General features: G+C 37.6%; 1 protein-coding gene across 4 annotated transcripts in view; it reads left to right on the top strand.

Moving 5' to 3' along the window:
- Positions 1-1,819: 1,819 nt before the first annotated feature.
- The window catches only part of NRDC (nardilysin convertase), a 93,548-nt gene continuing 74,957 nt past the window's right edge, over positions 1,820-20,410 (top strand). For all 4 annotated transcript variants that reach the window (XM_060089786.1, XM_060089785.1, XM_060089782.1 and 1 more), the window contains exon 1: positions 1,820-2,332. In XM_060089786.1, the coding sequence (XP_059945769.1) occupies positions 1,989-2,332 (344 nt within the window). In that variant the 5' untranslated portion in view covers positions 1,820-1,988. The remainder of the gene's footprint in view (positions 2,333-20,410) is intronic.

Below are 20,410 nucleotides of genomic sequence, written 5' to 3'. Positions count from 1 at the left end.
CATGCTAAGACCTCAGACTGGTAGGAATCTAAGGAATGATCATGTTGACCTTTTCTGACCCTTATGACTTCAATCTACTAAACGTTGGACTTTGTCAAACTTTGCCCCAATTCACTGTTGAATTTGCCGCTGCTCAAGCCCCTGCATGTGTATGCATACACCACCCAAATCCCTTCATGAATATGCATGTTCCCTTAGCTTAAGACTTCCCCAGTTTTGCTGTTCAGGGAGACACTGCTTTAGGAAAGATCCCCAGTATTTTCCTTACTTGCTGCAGGTAATTAATCCTTCTTTCTCCCAGTGTTTGGCTTAGTTGTGTCTTTTGGCTAGACACCCACCAAGAGGTGAACCCCATTTTGGGAATCATTACTTGTAGTGTGTTATTGCTTTGGAGAGTTAAAAAAAAAAAAACCACCCCAAAATAGTCATGTCACTTCAGGTATTTATTCAACAACAAACATTACGGTTTTACAATGCACTGGGAAGCTATGTTAGGGACTGGTAATAAAGAAAATACACTGCTCTGAAGGAGGGCAATCTAGTGGAATTGCTTAATTTAAAAATTGATAGGTTCTTGAAAACAAACTGGGATATTTGAACGATATTTTTCAATGAACTTATCTCATCTGCTGCCCTGGTTCAGGTTTCACTTCCTGCCTGAATCGTTGCATTTTTCCTTCCCACTCCTTACTCTCCTATCCTGCGTTATTCATTGTCATAGCTTTCACTTTAAAAAAAATCTGTTTTTATTGTGTTTTTTCCCCTTTGAATGCAAGCTCCAAGAAGACAAGTTTTTTTGTTTTGTTCATGATTGTATCCCCTGTATCTGGAGTTGGGGAAGCCTAGAAAAATTTACTTATAACGATCAACCATAAATCTCCTTGCTTCAAGTGTTTCTCCATTCACTCATTCATATTTATTCCTTTTATGTGCTAGGAACCCTCATCCCATGGTTAATAAGACATATTGTATGTCAGCTGCTTTTTATTTTCAAGTATGTCTGTTTCAATCACATTTTGCCCACCAAAGGCCACTGAAAGCAGAAAAAACTTTGGGAAAAAGGACTTGAGGGTAGCAGCCTGACACGAGGTGGCTGCTCAATAAAAGTTGGCTAACTTGAGGCTGTGGACTCCAGTCTGAGGGGGAGCTAAAAAATCTTTTCACATGCAAGACTGAACACATCTACACCGGTCTTTTAAACTTTCTTAGGCCCTGAGGGCGAACAGCACGAAGGTCTAGCAGGCAACAAGGCGGAGAATCAAAACTGCTGCTTCTGGCGCTCAGCTCAGCTCCACTCAAGCGCCGCTTCCATCCGGCGGCAGAAAAATACTTCCGGCGTTCTGCTTTTTACGTGCTGAGTCACGGCCACAGTCTCCACCCCAGGTTTGAGGGGAAGATGAGCAAAATATGACACGAGTGGGGAGAAAAAAGGCTTGGGAATTAATTTTCTCCACTCGTCTATCGGTTTTCTCATCAGGGGAATTTCTTCCTCTGAGCCCAGAAGCGCTAATCAACCACTTCTTCAAACCACCTTCCCGCTTCCGTCATAAACGCTGCGCAACCGTCCTGGCGCACTTCTCCCGTCGTCCTCCGCGCCACTCTCTCCGCCTCTTCTTCCTCGCCCCGCCCACCCCTGGTTTCGAAGAGCTCGCTGGGTGCTCCGAGAATTCGGCCCGGGCTCGTTGGTTCTTTTTATTCCTTGTTTCCATTGGTTGATTACGTGCGCGTGACTGCTCTCTTGCCTTATTATTGGCTAGAATCAATTGCGTCATCGGCGGCCAGGAGGGCGTGGGGATGAGGGAAGTTGGCGTGAGGGAGACCGGATGGGGGCAGGGCTTCAGGCCTGTTTCCCCCAACCCCCGACTGCGGCAGCACCACTACCGGCCGCCACCGCCTCTGGCGCGCTGAGGAGGAGGAGCAGTTGGAGCAGTAGGAGGAGGAGGTGGGTCTTGGCGAGCGGGATGCCCCTTGCTCCGGCTTGGTGGTGAATGCTGAGGAGAGTCACGGTTGCTGCAGTCTGTGCCACCAGGAGGAAGTTGTGGTGTGAGGCCGGGCGGGAGCTCGCGGCGCTGTGGAGAATAGAAGCGCGGGGTTGGTGCGAAGACTCGGCGGCTGCCAGACCCTTTCCTATTCTGACCATGCCTGGAAGGAACAAGGCGAAGTCCACCTGCAGCTGCCCTGACCTGCAGCCCAATGGACAGGATTTGGGCGAGAGCGGCCGGGTTGCTCGTCTGGGAGCCGATGAATCTGAGGAGGAGGGACGGAGGGGGCCTGTCAGTAATGTCGGAGACCCTGAGATCGTCAAGTCTCCCAGCGATCCCAAGCAATACCGGTGAGGGAGGAGGCTCGGACCGGGGAGGAGAGCAGGGGGCGGCCTCTCTGTTCCCGCTGTGGTCCCTTCTCGTCTCCTAATCTTCCGAAGGAGCAACCAGGGGTACACTTCCCACCCCAGTAGCTTCCTTGGATGGAAGTGGCAAGGGCAGTTAGGGACATCTGTGTGGTGTCAGCTCGCCGAGGGGCAGATCTTGGGTCCCACCAGGAATCAGGATGTCAGAACGGGAAGGGTTGTTCGAGTAGTTATGACATTCGCTAAAGCAAGAGTGGAGGTTTTCCTGAGGATGCAGGCTGGATGGTCAGGGAGCCTTTCTTGGTATTCTGTTATGAGGAAAGGTTGAAGGGGCTGGGGATTTTAATTTTGGAGAGGATATTAAGGGGCATATCATCACTATCCACAAATACTTGAGGTGCCTGTAGTTGAAAGAGGGGTAAAACTAATGGGTGGAAGTTACTAGAGGATCGTGTGGTTTCAGTAAAAGAATTTAGGCATCAGAGTTGGCCTGTGATGAAGTGACTTATTTCCATGGGTTGTTTCTCATTGCTATAATGGTTGGGTGAACTCTTCCAAGAATATATTAGAGAGGACTTGAATTTCAACTGAGGCATAGAAGACTTGTAAGGTTTCTTCTAATCCTGAAATTCTCAACTTTTGGTTTATGCCATAATCCTCTAAACATCTCTAATAACTGGTGGCTCAATCCCCACCTAAATATTTTCTTCACAGGTAACTTATGCCATAGAACGACATGACTGTAATGTATTTGAAGGAGAGAGCATATTGTCTAACTTCATTTTAAAGGTTGAGGAAATTGAGATCCAGAGAGTCTGCTTCTTGTTCAGAATTATACAGCTGAATAATAACAGAGCTGGTTTGAACCCTGTCCATCTGACACCAAATGCCCTGCACAATTTACTGATTTTTATAAAGTTCTTACTGAGTTGAAAGCTGAAGGATTCTAGGTTAAATTTGTTGTATGCCCCTACATTGTTAGAGCAGGAAAGAACCTTAGCCTTAATCTTTTTCACTCCCCACCACCCGCAAAAGACAGGTGACTGAAACTAAGGTCTAGAACGAAGTGTTTTAGCCCTAAATTGAAGACAGGCCTAAATTCTTTCACTCCACATCTAGAGATTAACAGTACACAACTCTTTGTACTATTCTTCCCAGGCTGAAGATCTTTATGGATGGGCTAAGTTTTCTCTCTTTCTCATCAAAGATGTGGTTATATTAGTAATAATGTAAATGAGCAAGTTGAAACCTTGATAAAAGTTATTTAGTTTTTGCTGTCCAGATTAAATAACAGCTTCAGTTTTTTTGCTGCCTATATAAAGTTATGTAATAATAGGTAATATTTATAGAATGTACACTATGTGTCAGATACTGTTCTAACTGCCTTTGATGTATTGTTTCATTTAATGACCTCATTTTTGGCATATTCATTTGAAAAATACTTACCAAGTCTTACTGTGTGCTAAGCGCTGAGCTATCTTAAATCTTTTCTGAAACTCAGTTGAATATAACTTAATAAATGATATATTATTCTGGGTACTGGGCATACAAAGATGATTAAGACAGTCCCTGCCTTCAGGGAGCTTCCAATGTAGTGGAGGGACACAGACACATAAAAAAGGTATAATTAGAGCACTAAAGTTTTATAGAAACTATAATAGAAGTATGTGCTGGGTATAGCAAGGAATAAAGTAAGGAGTGGTATAAACTCTACCTGGGGAGAAAGTTAGAAAAGACTTCAAAGAGGAGATAATGCTTAAAAAGTATTGTCTGAGTAATTGTTGCATTTCTACATTTTTGTGGTCTTTTGCCAAATCATTGTCCTTAGTGTCTCAGTTGTCTTATTTTAAAGTGAAGGGTGTTGATTAAGAATAGCAGTGTTTTCCAATAACTTCCTCTCCTTTCAAAAGAGCAGGTCCACTTTTATCTGTTTTATATACCAACGTTTTCAATTAGACTCTTAAAGGAAAGATTTTGTTACTTTAAAATAAAGGTGGAAAACCTCGATATTAGATGAATTTTAAAGATTTAACCATCCTAAAGTTAAGTCCTCTGAATTTTGTAACCGGAAATAGACATGAGGCATCTGCAGCCCAGAGAGCTGAATTACCCTTCTAGGACCTGCTCAGATGTTATCTCTGTGAAGCCTTTCCAGGCAGAACTAATCCCTCCTTTCACTGTATTTCAGTAGGACTTTATACATGGTCCATTACAGTACACATCCATTGTATTATAATTATTTATCTTTTGAATGTGTGAATAAGTACCAGAGGTAGACCTGATTAAAGGAATATTTTGTTGAAAATAACACCACAAAATACTTGTTTACCAGTCTGCATTTATTAAAATAGCCTGTGGAATTTTACTTCTCTATATGTAATTTGTTTTAAGTTTTTGGAAATGTTAATCATACCTCCAGGACATCCATTCTGCTTCTTTTAGTGATCTGTATAAATGCTTGGTAAGTGTTGATTTCCTTCTCTTCTGAAGGATTAGGGACTTTTTTTCCTGTAAAGTAGGCATTGAGGTCAACTTAAGTGGTCCTCTAAGAAGTTGTATGGGAAGGAGTGGGAAACAGAAGGGAAGCCTTTAGCAGTGAAGGTTTGAGATAGATAGTGTAGAGAATGGGTGAAGTATATTTGAGAAATAGTAAGAGAGAAGTTATGAGTTCTTGAGCATGAAAATGATGTAAATAAAGCAGTGTTTTAAGATTAATCTGAAGATAGTAGCTTAGACCCACGAGATGTGGCAAGACTGTTTTAAGGGGTAATTATATTGGATTGGCCAAAAAGTTCTTTCAGTTTTTAAGTAAAAATAAAAGACATATTTTTCATTTTCACCAAGAACTTTATTGAGCAATGTATTCACCGTTTTGTTCCACTATCTTCTGCCATTTTTCATGCAAATTCGTAATTCCATCTTCCCAAAACTTTTTATCTTTTTGAGCAAAGAACTGTTCCAGTTGCGTTTTACAGTCTTCCAGGGAATTGAAATTTTTTCCATTAAGACAATTATGTAAAGACCGAAATAAATGGAAATCCGAATGTGCAATGTCTTGTGAATCAGAACTTCCCAGCCAAGCTGTAACAGTTTTTGCCTGGTCATCTAAGAAACATGTGGTCTTGCATTATCCTGATGGAAGATCATAAGTTTTCTCTTGACTAATTCTGGACACTTTTCATCAAGTGCTGCTTTCAGTTGGTCTAATTGGGAGCAGTACTTGTTGGAATGAATTGTTTGGTTTTCCGGAAGGAGCTCATAATAGAGGACTACCTTCCAATCCCACCATATACACAACATCACCTTTGGATGAAGACCGGCCTTTGGTGTGGTTGGTGGTGGTTCATTTCCCTTGCCCCATTCTGTTCCTTTCCACATTATTGTACGGCATCCACTTTTTATCACCTATCACAATTTGTTTTAAAAACGGAACGTTTTCGTTAGGTTTAAATAGTGAATTGCATGCAGAAATGTGGTCACGGTTTCAAAGCGATTAACATAACCAAGCTGCTGCAAATGATTTTCACCGCTTGATGTGGATATTTTGAGTATGTTGACTTCTCTCAGGTTGTATAACATTGATTGTTCTCAATGTCTCAGTTTGATCGCTATCAACCTGAACTGGTCTACCCGACCGTGGAGCATCGTCCAGCAAGAAATCTCCAGCATGAAACTTCTCAAACCACTTTTGACACATTTGATTAGTCACAGCACCTTCTCCATACACTGCAGAAATCTTTTTTTGCGTTTCAGTTGCACTTTTACCTTTCTTGAAATAATAAAGCATAATATGCCGAAAATGTTGCTTTTTTTCTTCCATCTTCAGTATTAAAATGGCTACACAAAAATTCAACAATTTTGATGTTTTTTTTAAAATGCACACTGATACGACAGCTGTAACAAAACACTCTAATGAAATTGTTTTGAATGAGGTTAAACACAACTAAGCGCTACTAGAGCCATCTTACAGAAACGAATGTTTTGGCCAACCCAATAATTGTGTATTGAATGGTGTGCACTGATGTATATGTTACTATTCTTTCTCTAATTGATGTGTTCCCCTCTTCACTTTTGTTTTCTTTCCTCTTATTAACTTAATTTAACAAATGTTTGCTAGGCTAAAAACCTATGAATCTGGAGTTCAAGTCTGTTTTGCTCACTCACAGCATGTCATAGTTCTCAAATAGTATTTGTAGAATGTCTAAATGCATGAGTGCCCATATGCCAGGCATTTTCATGGAACTCTTGGGGATATTCTGCTGGGAACTTTTTAGATCAAATTTATATCCTGGCCAGTTTTAAAAAATAATTACTTGATTTTTGAGAGAAAACAAGTATGAATAGGCAGGTTACAGAGAAAAAAATTTAAATTATACAAATAATATGAATGGTGATATTGTAGTATATTTAATTCATATAGAAGCTTGTGGTAGTTGGCACGTAATAAGCATTCAAATGTTAGCTGTTATTGTTTTAATATGTTCACAATTATTAAATGATATTTGCAGCACTGTAATAGCAAAAAGTTGGCAACAACTTTATTGTCCATTGGTTGGCTAAAGATTATTATTATACCATTCTACAATGAAAATAATATGTAACTATAAGAATAGATAGAGGGGCTTCCCTGGTAGCGCAGTGGTTAAGAATCTGCCTGCCAGTGTAGGGGACATGGGTTCGAACCCTGGTCTGGGAATATCCCACATGCCGTGGAGCAACTAAGCCCATGTGCCACAACTACTGAGCCTGCGCTCTAGAGCCCGTGAGGCACAACTACTGAGCCCATGTGCCACAACTACTGAAGCCCGCACACCTAGAGGCTGTGCTCCGCAGCAAGAGAAGCCACCTTAATGAGAGGCCTGCACACCGCAATGAAGAGTAGCCCCCATTCGCTGCAACTAAAAAGAAAGCCTGTGCGCAGCAACGAAGACCCAATGCAGCCAAAAATAAATAAATAAGTAAATAAATAAATAAATTTATTTTAAAAAAGTGTTTAAAATAGATAGATGGTTTTATATATCGATATGGAGAGGTGTCCCATTTACTACTGAATGAAAAAAGCCAGTTGCAAACCACAGTATATTGTATAATTCCATTTTTATAAAGAAAACCCAGAAAACAACACCTCCCATTATATGTTTACCTAAAATGTAATTTACAGTGTTTAGTAGATATGTTGAGAAATGATTAGAAGTGATATTAAGTAAGCTTGTTTCTCTAGAGAAAAGGAGAGATTTGACTTGAGTTGTTTACTTTTTAGGAATTAAAAAAGATTGATCAATAAACAAAAATATTATTTGGTCCTTGTAGGAAATTTAGATAACAAAAATTTAAAATTCCCTATAATCATTCCACCTGGCATTAACCACTGGTAACATTTATTCCTTTTTGCTATGCAGTTGTAATTTATAATTTTGAAATGGTATAATACCATCTTTAACAATGTTGTGAACATTTTCTTATTAAGTGTTTTTCAATATATTTTGTCCACTTAGAAGTCCATGGTGTAGATACACCATAATTTAATCATTAGCATTATAGGATGTTTAGATTATCAAATTTTTCTTTACCTTAGAAGCCTGTTTATTCTCAACTGAATCCTTTGGGTGTAGACCCAATCATAATGGGTTTGGTAGATATGTAGGGTAACCTCTGGTGATCTGATCTGTTTCTAGGATATTCTTTACTTGGGAGAACTGGCAGATAAGAAGATGGTTTGTTCTGGGACTTCCACTCTGACATAGGTCTTATTTTCATACTGGTTCCTAGAATGAAGTCAGTCATTAAGCCTGTCCAAGTCATAGGAAACTGAATATATTATAGTCCTTTTCTAGTGTGTGTGTGTGTGTATTATTTTTTCTTTTTTTGTGGTGGAGATGGTGGGCTTAGTTACATGGACCAGAATTAAACTGTTTGCAGAAAGGTTGGAAGTAGATTGTAGTTTGGAAGGTTCACGTGGTCCTCTGAAGACGTGTACAGAGATTTTATATTTCTCTTACCACCACCAACAATGATCTTTGTTTTCCTAATAATAACTGGTATTTGTTGAGTGCTTACTAGGTATTAAGTGCTATTCTATGGAGTTTACATAGATTATCTCATTTAATCTTTACAGTAATCCTATTAGATAGTGCTCTTATTACATGATAGCCTAAATGCTATTCTATGAAAATACATTACTGAGCACTAACTAGAATATAAATGAATTGTGTTCTCTCATTTGGTTCCTTCTAAGCAAAATTCTTAACCATGGCAGATAAGGTCTAAGTCCCTCCATTTTTTGATTCTTAACTTTCCAGCTTCACATTCTGTTATGCGGTTTTGTGCTACTTTTCTTGGCATATGCTGTACTCTGGTCAAACGTTACCTCCTCTGTGAACCCTTTACCTCTCTTCCTTCAATCTTCCCCTCCTATATGCGAGTTATTTACGCTCTTGTGTGCCCCTGTAGCAATTATTTTCCAAGCTATTTCATATTTTTGTAAGTACTGGTTTCTCTTTCCCCTCTATTATGCTGAAATTTTTGTAGAGAGGGATTTTGTTTCTTTGAATCTTTGTATGCCTTCTTTTCTGTTATTAATAAATCAACTGTCTGTACACCTAACACGCATCTTTCCACTTGTGCAATAGATCCCACCCCCTCTTTATTGATCCCAGCCACCAATTATTTCACCAGTTGTTCCCCTTCCATCCTGCATCATCAATTTCCCCTTTTTAGTAGATCATTCCCATGAGCATACAAATATGCTGTAATTGTTCCTATCTTCTGGGGAAAAGCATTTCTTTGCTCAGATCCCCTTGGACCTATGCCCTTCCAGCTACTCAAATTTCTCTATTTGCTTGATAGCAAAGCTTGTTAGAAGAGTTGTCTGTATTCAAAATTTGCAGTTCATCTACTCCCATTATTTCTTGAACTCAGAGTGGGCTTTTGCCACTTTGCTTTACCAAAATAGCTATTTTCAAGATCACCAATAACTTTTACAATTGGTCAGTTCTCGAGTTCTTATCTTACTTGACCTTTCAGTATCTTATGACACAGTTGATCGTTCTTTCCTTCTGGAAATGCTTTTTTTCAGTTCTAGGTCAACACTGTTCTTAGTTCTCTTTCTGCCTCATTTGCAAAGTTTCTCCTTATCTCCTTTCTCCTTATCTTTAAATTTTGGAGCGCCTGGGCTCAGTTCTTGGACTTCTCTTCCCTGTCTGCTTTTGCTCCCTGTGTTGTGGCTTTAAATAGCACCCTGTATTGAATAACAATTATACTTAGGTTCCCCACCCCTATGCTCTTTCTTACTGTTTTACTTTTCTTCATAGCACTTATTTGCTATTTGATATACTATATATTTACTTGTTCATGAGAGCAAGGACTTTGTTTTGTTCATCCCTATATCTGTAGTGCCTAGAATGGTGCCTTTCTCATAGTCTTACTTCCATCTCTGACCCCTTCATCCCTTCATCCTTTTCTCCTCTGGCCTGATGGATATATAAGGATATATTTTGCAGTCTTCCTTTTTAAAAATCATTTTATTTCTTGTTTTTATTTCAGATTAAAATATTTTTTTTAAGGAATAAAACCATATAGATACACTTGAAGCTCTTTGGATATTGCCCCCTCCTATTGCATTCCCTACCCTCTTTTTCCAGTCTTAACCATTATCTGAATTTTATATATATATACCATTCCTATGTATATTTTTATACTTTTTTATTAAATTTGCATTTATCTATAAACAGTATACATTATTGCTTTCACATGTTTTAAGACATATAAATAGAAATTATATCACATTGGATGTCTCATAACCTTTTTTTTTTGGTTTAACATTGCTTTTGAGGTTTGTTCATGCTGATAAGTGTAATACAAGTGTAATACTAGTTATTTGTGTTATATACTGTTTAATATCTTGTGTGAATATATCATTGTTTATTTGTTTTCCTACCACTGGTCATTTAGATTATTCCCAATTTTCTGTTGTATTTTGTTTTCTGATTATGCCACAATTTATCTTTTCTCGATTGTTGTATATTTAGGTTATTTCCAGTGCTTCAGTGAACATTTTTTTTTTTTTTTTTTTTTTTGCGGTACGCGGGCCTCTCACTGTTGTGGCCTCTCCCGTTGCGGAGCACAGGCTCCGGACGCGCAGGCTCAGTGGCCATGGCTCACGGGCCCAGCCGCTCCGCAGCATGTGGGATCATCCCGGACCGGGGCACAAACCCGTGTCCCCTGCATCGGCAGGCGGACTCTCAACCACTGCGCCACCAGGGAAGCCCTAGTGAACATTTTTATACATGACTCCTTGAGTACACATTTTAGACTTTATTTATATACCTATAAGTGAAATGACTAATTTTTAACCTTACTATAGATGTTGCCAAAGTACTCTTCTAATTAGTTGTACTATTTACATTTATTCCAGAGTTCCTGCTTCTATATATTATTACCAATTCCTGATATTGTTAGATTTTTAAAAAAATTATTGAGAACTTGATCTGTGGGAAATATTTTTCTCTTAAAAATTTTTTTATTTGCAATTTCCCTTATTACTAATAAAATCAAACATTATTTCATGTTTCCTGGCCATTTGGATTCTCCTTTTATGAACCGCCCATTTTTCTATTGGGTTGTTTTTTTTCCCCTCTTTTAAATTGACTTGTAAGAATTCTTTACATATTTTAAATACTAATCCATTTTTGATTATATGAGTTGCAAATATATTCTCTAAGTCTATATAGCTTATCATTACCCTTTGTTTATAAAGCCTTAAAATTTAATCAGATTTATTCATCTTTGTATTTATGGTTTGTGCTTTTTCATCTTATTTCCTTCTAGAAGTTTTATAGTTTTGCTTTTTACACTTGCGTAAGGATCTAATTTTATTACTGTTCTTTAAAAATATAGGCAGCCAGTTGTCCAAGCACACCTTTTGAAAAGTCTATATCCCAGAGGTCACCAAATTTTTTCTGTAAAGGGCTAGATAATAAATATTTTAGACTTTGTCAGTCAAGAGGCAAAATTAAGGATATTATGTAGGTACCTATATAACAAGAAAGAAAACAAATTTCTGCAAATTTAAAAGAAAAAAATTTTTTTTCTTGGCCATGCTGCGCAGCTTGCGGGATCTTAGTTCCCTGACCAGGGATTGAACTCAGGCCACCACAGTGAAAGTGTTGAGCCCTAACCACTGGACCACCAGGGAATTCCTTCTGCAAATTTTTATTAAGTTCAAAATACAATAGTAGTACTTTATTTAGTAATACAGGTCCACTAGTGAGAAGAGGTGGAATTCTTTTTGGGAGGGATAGCTTTTTGCTTTTGAGGGGGTTCAAAGTTAATGTTCCCTGTCTTTAAAGTTGATTGCAAATGTGTCATCTGTTAATACTGATTTGTAATGAGAGTTTACATATTTCATCTTTGAAAATGTGTTTTCACACAGACAGGAACTACCAAATACTGATACTAGTCTATGAGCATTTGATTTTATTTGAGCATATTCATTGCTTGGAAGGCATTTATAGAATTCTGTTAGTTTCTTCTCTGATATTTTTGCCGTTTAGAATGCCATTACACTGTAGATTAATCATTTCTGATTGAAAATTAGGTGGAAGCTCCTCAATTGCACAGTTAAAAGGACTTCAAAATAAGGAAATTTCCTTTGTGATTGCACCACCATCTGAAAAACACTGCTGGAACCGTAGTTTGCTTGGAAAACATATCTGCGGCAAATTTGTGTGGGAATGGAGATAGGGCTTCTTGTTTTAACTTCTGGCAGCACAGGAAAAGTATAAAGCCACTTGCCATTGCTTGAAATTCAGATAACATTAGTTGTTTTTGAAACATAAGTTTTGCGTATAGGCACTGTTTGGTAATTTTGGGTTGAAATCATTAAGAAACATCAAGTCCACAGCAAAAGCTAACTTCCAAAGCCATCTGGTATTTGACAGTGGCTGAAGGCTGTTCTTCAAAAAAGTTTAAGTTTTTACTCTGAGCTCAAAACATTGCAATAAAAGGTTCCTATTGCTAAGCCATCAAACTGCTTACTCTAGAGTAAGGGAAATTAAAAATATTCAGTTTCTGGGAATTTCCAGGCAGTCCAGTGGTTAGGATTTGTGCTTTCACTGCCACGGGTCTGGGTTCGATCCCTGGTTGGGAACTAAGATTCTGAAAGCTGTGTGGAGCAGCCAAAAAGAAACAAAATTCAGCTATTTCTTTTTTTTTTTTTAAATAAATTTATTTATTTATTTTTGGCTGCGTTGGGTCTTCTTTGCTGCATGTGGGCTTTCTCTGGTTGTGGCGAGTGGGGGTTACTCTTTGTTGAGGTGCACAGGCTTCTCATTGCGGTGGCTTCTCTTGTCGCAGAACACGGGCTCTCAGTGCGCGGGCTTAGTAGTTGCGGCACGCCGGCTCTAGAACACAGGCTCAGTAGTTGTGGCACACGGGCTTAATTGCCCCATGGCATGTGGGATCTTCCTGGACCAGGGCTCAGAACCCGTGTCCCTTGCACTGGCAGGCAGATTCTTAACCACTGCGCCACCATGGAAGTCCCTCAGCTTCTATTTCTGACAAAAATTAACAGAACTAATGATTATAAAGTCTACAAGAGCAAATGACTACTAAAGATAGGAATTTATTTATTTAAATTTTTTTTAAGATAGGAACTTATTAACAAAATCCACATTGACAGTGTGACATTTGAATTCACCTTTCCCCTTTCCTTATTTGGGCATGATAGATATGTGCTGTTGTTCCAAAGAAACAGTTACAGTACATGTGACACTTGAAATGCTGTTCAGTTATAAATGCATTGCTGCAGTTTTTAGGTTGTCGAGCAGCAGTGAAAATGCTGCGTGTGCTCTCTCACAACTACTCCATTCTGCCATTGTGACTCAAAAGCAGCCATAGACAATAAGTAAATGAATGAGTGTGGCTGTGTTCCAATAAAACTTTGTTTATGGACACTGAAATTTGAATTTCAGATAATTTCATGTATCATGAAATATTAATCTTTTGTTGGATTTTTTTCCAACCACTTAAAAAAGTAAAAACCATTCTTAGTTTGAAGGCTGTAAGCCATAGTTTGGTAATTCCTGGTATATCTTTTTTCCTATATTGCCAACTCTGTCATATGTTAAGTTTTCACCTATGAACGAATCTTTTTTCAGGGATCTTTATTATGTTTTATTTTGTAAATTTCTTATTTCATTATGTCATGGCCTAAAAATTCATATTTTATTTGCAGAGAGGGTTTGTCAAATAATTTTCGTGTCTGTGGACTAAAACGTTTGATTTCTTGCTGTTTCCATTTATTTTACTTGATATAAATCTTTAATCTGGTTGATTTTGTTGCTAAAATTAGTAATTTATTAATTTTTCATTAATAGCTCTTTACTGAACATGAAATTTAGATGTAACATCCCACTTCCTGTTCTAAAATACATCCCAATTTTTTTGATAAACCAGTATCAGTATTTATAGCTCAAAATATTGTTCATACTGAAACATGTAGTCTACTATGATTACATCTTCTTTCTTGAGCAACTTTGTTGTCTCTAGTATTAAAAATTGCCTTATTTTTAAAGACAGCTTTATTTAGATATAATTCACATACCATACAATTCACCCATTTAAAGTGTGCAACTCATTAGTTTTTAGTATATTTACAGAGTTGTGCATTCATTACCACAATTTTAGAACATTTTCATTACCTCAGAAAGAAACCCCACACCCCTTACTTGTCAGCCTCCCCAGTGGTCCAACCTGTACAAGCCCTAGGCAGATGATAATCTATTTTCTGTCTCTCTAATCCACTGTCTGTCTCTCTAGATCTACGTTCTGGAGGTCTCTCTACTTTCTGTGTCTCTGTCTATTCTGGACATTTCATATAAGTGGAATCATATAATATGTCATCTTTTGTGATTGAGTACTTTCACTTAATGTTTTCAAGGTTCATCCATATTGTAGCATGTATCATTACTTCATTTCTTTTATTGCTGACTAATCCATGGTATGAATATATTTTATTTATCCATTCAGTAGTTGATGGATACTTTTTGGCTATTATGAATAATGCTGCTATGAACATTTATATATAAATTTTGCGTGGATGTATGTTTTCATTTATTTCAAGTATATAATAAATAGGAATAGAATTGCTGGATCATATGGAAACCATTTAACCATTTGAGGATCTTTCAGACTTTTCCAAAGTGATTGTACCATTTTACTTTCCTTCCAGCAGCGTGTGAGAGTTCCAATTTCTCTACATCCTCACCAACATTTGCTACTATCTGTCTTTTTGATTATAGCCATCCTAGAGGGTATAAAGTGGTATCTCATTGTCATTTGCATTTCCCTGATGGCTGATGATGTTAAACATCTTCTCATGTGTTTACTAGTCATCTGTCATCTTCTTATCTTATACTATGTGTATCTTCTTTGGACAAGTATCTGTTTAAATCTTTTGTCCAACTTTAATTTTTTAAATTGAGTAGTAATAATTCTTTATATATTCTAGATATAGGTCTTCTTAGATAAATGATTTGCAAAAATTTTCTCTTGATGGTATCCTTTGAAGCACAAAAGTTCTAAATTTTTATGATTATTGTTATTGCTTGTGCATCATATCTAAGATGCCTTATTACTATTATTTTTGTTTAGTACTCTTTGTGATCTAACATGAATTCTACCCTAGTTCTCTGCCAGAGCTTTGAAACTCCTCTAACTATGGTCAAACACATCAATAAATCCATCAATTCAACTGTTTTCTTGTATCTTCATTCCTCAATCAGTTTAGAATATAAATTCTTCAGTCCCAGGAAATTTTTCTTGAATTTTTCCCCTAATTTTCCCCCTCTGTTTTCTTTTGAAGCTACTATATAATATAGGAACACTGTTTCAATGAGAGGGACTTTACTATGGTAACACTGTTAGCCTCTTTCTCTGCCTCTTCTTCCCCTTCACAGGAGTGACTTATTTGATTAGTGAGTGCAGTAGAATGACCTTGGGCATGCTCAGTCTAACCTTTTCATCTCTCTCTTCATTCCAGCTTGCAGACAGCCAGTATTTTGGCATATTCTTAGTCAGTGCAGTAGACTGCACGACTAACTCTGCCTTTTGGGGGAAATATTTCAGTTCTCGTGGATAACTTCAATTCAGAGAGCGTTAGCAAGCCATTTCTAAAACACTCTTGAGCCGTGTTCTCCAACCTAGCTTTATATCAAGGATAAAGCTGACATTTTGCTATTTTTCTGTTCCCTCTCTTTTTCTCGTCTGATTCTGAAATCAAGTGGGGAAGAGACGTGCTTTTTTAAAATTTTGGTAAACTGCACATAACAGAATTTACCATTTTAACCATTTTTAAGTGTACTGTTCAGTGGCATTAAGTATATTCACACTGTTGTGCAACTATCACTATATCATCTCTAGAACTTTTTCATCTTAAAATGAAACTCTGCACCCATGAAATAATAACTCCCCATTTCCTCCTCCTTCCAGTTCCTGGCAGCTGCCATTCTACTATCTATTTGTGAATTTGACTATTCTAGGTACCTCATGTAAGTTGAATTATACCATGTTTGTCCTTCTGTATCTGCTTTATTTCATTTAGCATAATATCTTCAAAACTCATCCATGTTATGGCATGTGTTAGAATTTCCATCTTTTTTAAGGCTGAATAATATTCCCCTGTATGTATATATCACATTTTGTTTATTCATCTGTTGATAGACTTTTGAGGTGTTTCCTCCTTTTAGCTATTGTGAATAATGCTGCTGTGAACATTGGCTTACAAATACTCTTCTAGTCCCTGCTGTAAACTCATTTGGGTATATACCAGGAAGTGGACTTGTTCAATCATTTGAGTCCTCCTAATGTATTAGCGTTGCTGTGTAACAGTCCACCTCAAAATTTAAGTGGCGCAAAGCAACAATGATTTATTATATTTTTACAATTCTATGGGATGACCAGGCAATATTTTTTTTCCTCTTACCTGGGCTCACTTTTGTGGCTATATTCACTTTGTGGGTTGGTTGGAGCTAGAGGGTCTAAGATGGCTTCAATCACATGTCTGAGGCCTTGGTGGGGACAGCTAGAAGGTAGGCCTTCTCTCTGCACATAATATATCCTCATTCATAGTTTAGCTTAATCTTCTTGACATGGCAGCTGAGTCCCCAGAGAGTGAAGGCAGAAGCTGCAGGGGATCTTGAGGCCTAGGCTCTAGGACTTCACGACAAATTATAGGGCAAAGTTTACAAAGCTAGCCCAGATTCAAGGGGTGGGGAGAAATAGACTCCAACTCTTGTTGGGAAGATTGACCAGGTCACTGTGGGGGCCATTATTAAAATGATCAATTACACCTAATAACCTAACAACTGATCCAAAGATGAGGAACCTTGAGAACTAGGGAAGGACTGCCATTAAGGAACAAAAAGCCCTTCTGGTGAGTCTTAAATGGGGTGGCTTGCTGTTATGTTTTAACAAGCAGAGAAGCATGTGGATTTTTTTGATCTTGGTTATTTGCAAGAACTATATTGTACCATGCAGTAAGTTTTTGTTTTTGTTTCTTTTTCTTCTTCTTTTTAAAAATTTTACCTTTGGCTGCTGTGCGTGGGCCTTCTCTAGTTGTGTCATGCGGGGGCTACTCTTTGTTGTGGTGCGCGGGCTTCTCATTGCGGTGGCTTCTCTTATTGTGGAGCATGGGTTCTAGGCGCACGGGCTTCAGTACTTGTGGCTCGTGGGCTCTAGAGCGCAGGCTCAGTAGTTGTGGCACACGGGCTTAGTTGCTCCGGGGCATGTGGGATCTTCCCGGACCAGGGATCAAACCCATGTCCCCTGCATTGGCAGGTGGATTCTTAACCACTGCACCACCAGGAAAGTCCTCATCTTTTTCTTCTTTTTTTAAACAAGTTGTATGGTTAGATTTAAACTAATGCAGCTTAGGTGAGAAGGCTTTAGCTGGCTCAGGCAGGCCATATCAGCTTTACTATGTGGACTGTTTTAACTTGAGAGTTGCAGCTGGCCTAGAATTATAGGCAAAACTGAACAAGGATTTAATTTTTAATGGTTTGCTGAGCATAACAATTAATGCTTTTATGGACTTCTTAAACCAGGTCTTCAGCTTTAAACTGCAAAGATGTCTAAAGTTTCAAATGTACTGTACAGTAGTTAATGACTAAGGCTCTAGCCTTAAATTGTTAGTTCCAGGTCTAGACAGAGAGTACTAAATCTTTTTAGGTTAAAAGGCGGTACTTTGTAATTATGTAACTTGTCACTACCCGTCCCCTGCCCCCCACTATATGGTCTCAAGTATTTTTGGATTTAAATACATGAGCTCTTAACTGCGGTAATTTTAGTGACTGAAAGTGGCTTCACAAAAGGTTGGTTCATTTAATTAAAGAACAAATAAAAATGAGTGGGTGGATACTTTATTATAAAGAAAATAATGCCACATTCTTGATTCTTGGGCTTGGTTTGAAAAATCTACTTCAGTCTGTTTTTTTTTTTTTTTTTTTTTGTCCATGCCATGCAGTCTGTGGGATCTTAGTTCCTCAGCTTGGGCCTGGCAGTGAAAGCACCGAGTCTTAACCACTGAACTGCCAGGGAATTCCGTACTTCAGTCTTTATAGTCAGTACAGGAGCAGTGTGAGGATGAAACCAAATAAAGGTAGACAAGTTGAATAAGCTAGAGGGAGAGAGGTTTTCTTAGACATCTTAGAAGAGCCCTACCCCTCCAAAAATTTACACACACACACACACACACACATGAATAATTGAGACCACATGGTTTGGGGGGAGGTAATGATGAGTTATATAATTACAAAGTTAGCCCCCCAAGTACCCTTTTTTGACCTATAATGATTTAGCATAGTCTAGATCTAAAAATAGCAATTTAAGATAGAACCCGAGTCGCTAATGATTTTCTCTCTATATATGGAAATGAGGTCTTGAAGGCTATATAGTATACTGTGGTATGGCTATGAGATAATGTATTTGCATATTTTTCTATGTATGGACATTTGGATGATTTCCAATTTTTCTCTACCACAAATGTTGCTGCAGTGAACATTGTTGACATATGTGTGAACATTTCTATAAGATATATAGAAATGAAATCACTGGGTTGAAACATGTGCAGAGTTTACATTTTTAAGAAAATAGGTATCGCCATATTCTCCTACAAAAATACTATACCCACTGAGATTCATAAGCAAGTGTGTGAGAATACCCTGTCCCCTTGTCAGTATTGGATAGCAATACAAATTTAGCTAATTTGCTGGATGAAAAATATTTTGTTGTTTTCAGTTGATTATCTTTGATTTCTGGTAAGGTTCAGCATCATTTCATTTATTGGACATCTTGTATTCTTGAAATGTTTGTATATATATATATATATATATTTTTTTTTTTTTTTCTTTTTTTGCGGTATGCGGGCCTCTCACTGTTGTGGCCTCCCCCGTTGCGGAGCACAGGCTCCGGATGCGCAGGCCCAGCGGCCATGGCTCACGGGCCCAGCCGCTCCGCGGCATATGGGATCCTCCCAGACCGGGGCACGAACCCGTATCCCCTGCATCGGCAGGCGGACTCTCAACCACTGCGCCACCAGGGAGGCCCCTGTATATATTTTTAAACCTATTTTTATTAGTTTTTGTTTTTTGCTCTTATTGATTTGAAGGGACTCGTATATATTGTTATTCTTTTCTCTCAGTATGTACTTTTCTCTTTGATTTAGTTTATGATGTTTTGTTTTAGAAAAATTTTAAATTACTATATAGTGAAATCTTTCCTCCCCCCCCCCACCGCCCTTTATAGCTTCTGGATTTTGTATCTTGTTTAGCATAAATTTTCTTCATAACAATATTATAGCAATATTTTCTCATCAATACTTTTAAGACTTTTTTTTCTTTTAGCTCTGTAAGCTATGTGAATTTATATGTGTTAGTTGTAGGGAAGAGATGGCTATTTTATCTCCCTAAATGAATTATCTATTGTTTCAACATCATTTATTGAATCATAATAAAGTGTTGCAACGATATTATAAACATTGCTCTGTTTCTAGAACCTGTTTTCTTAAATTGATCTGTAGGTGTTCCTGTTCCAGTATACTCTTTAATTTTAATTGCTTTAAAATATTTATTTTTATAATTGGTAAGGCAGTTCCCCCTCATGTTTTCCCTTTTCAAAATGTTCTTGGCATTTTTTTTTTTTTTTTTTTTTTTTTGTCCATATGAATTTTAGAATCAGTATGCCAAGTTACACACAGACACACACACACACAAACTTACTGGGATTTTAAAATTGGAATTGCCTTGAATTTATAGATTAATTTGGGGGAAGAATTTATATCTTTGTAATATTGGATCTTCCCATTGCAATTGCATGGTATGACTAGTCACGTCTGTTATTTTCTCCTGTAAAATTTTCTAGTTTTCCTCATGTTGGATGAGGAACAGAATGGCTTCTGGTGTCATGCTACTTGGGTTCAATCCCTGCTAAGCTTGGGGAAATAAAAATCCTTTATTTTGTGTGTGTGTGTGTGTGTGTGTGCGTGTGTGCTTTAGTTTCCTCATCCATAAAATGGGAATAATAACTCATTAGGGTTATTATGAAGATTAAATGGGTTAAGACATATAAGTTAATACACTTAAAATGTGAGGTGTTATTATTAGATATATATTTATAGTTTCTTTTGCTTTTGTGAATAGGATCTTTTATTTAAATCTCATTTTATTTAATTGGTTACTTTTGGTGTATAGGAAATTCATGATTTTCGTTCATGGTTCTTGATTTGGATGCTTTGCTGAAGTCTTCATACTATGCTAATACATATATATTTTAAATTCTCTTGCATTCTCTAGGTAATCGTATATTTTTGCAATGAATTGTTTTAGCTTTCAATATCTGCCGTATAAATCTATTTTATTTATTTATATTGTGGATCTATTTTCATTTGCTAGGACTTCAAATACAGTGCTGAATAGAAGTGATGATGAAGAGCATTTTGTCCATAACTATCTTTAAATGGATTTGATGATTTTATAGAAGTTAACTCTCTGTAAAGCTAAGGGGTGTGTG

The sequence above is a fragment of the Mesoplodon densirostris genome, chromosome 2 (genome assembly GCF_025265405.1).
Source record: "Mesoplodon densirostris isolate mMesDen1 chromosome 2, mMesDen1 primary haplotype, whole genome shotgun sequence".
Lineage (NCBI taxonomy): Eukaryota > Metazoa > Chordata > Mammalia > Artiodactyla > Ziphiidae > Mesoplodon > Mesoplodon densirostris.
Note: the sequence above shows the minus strand (reverse complement) of the source record. Positions and strands in the feature narration are given on the sequence as shown.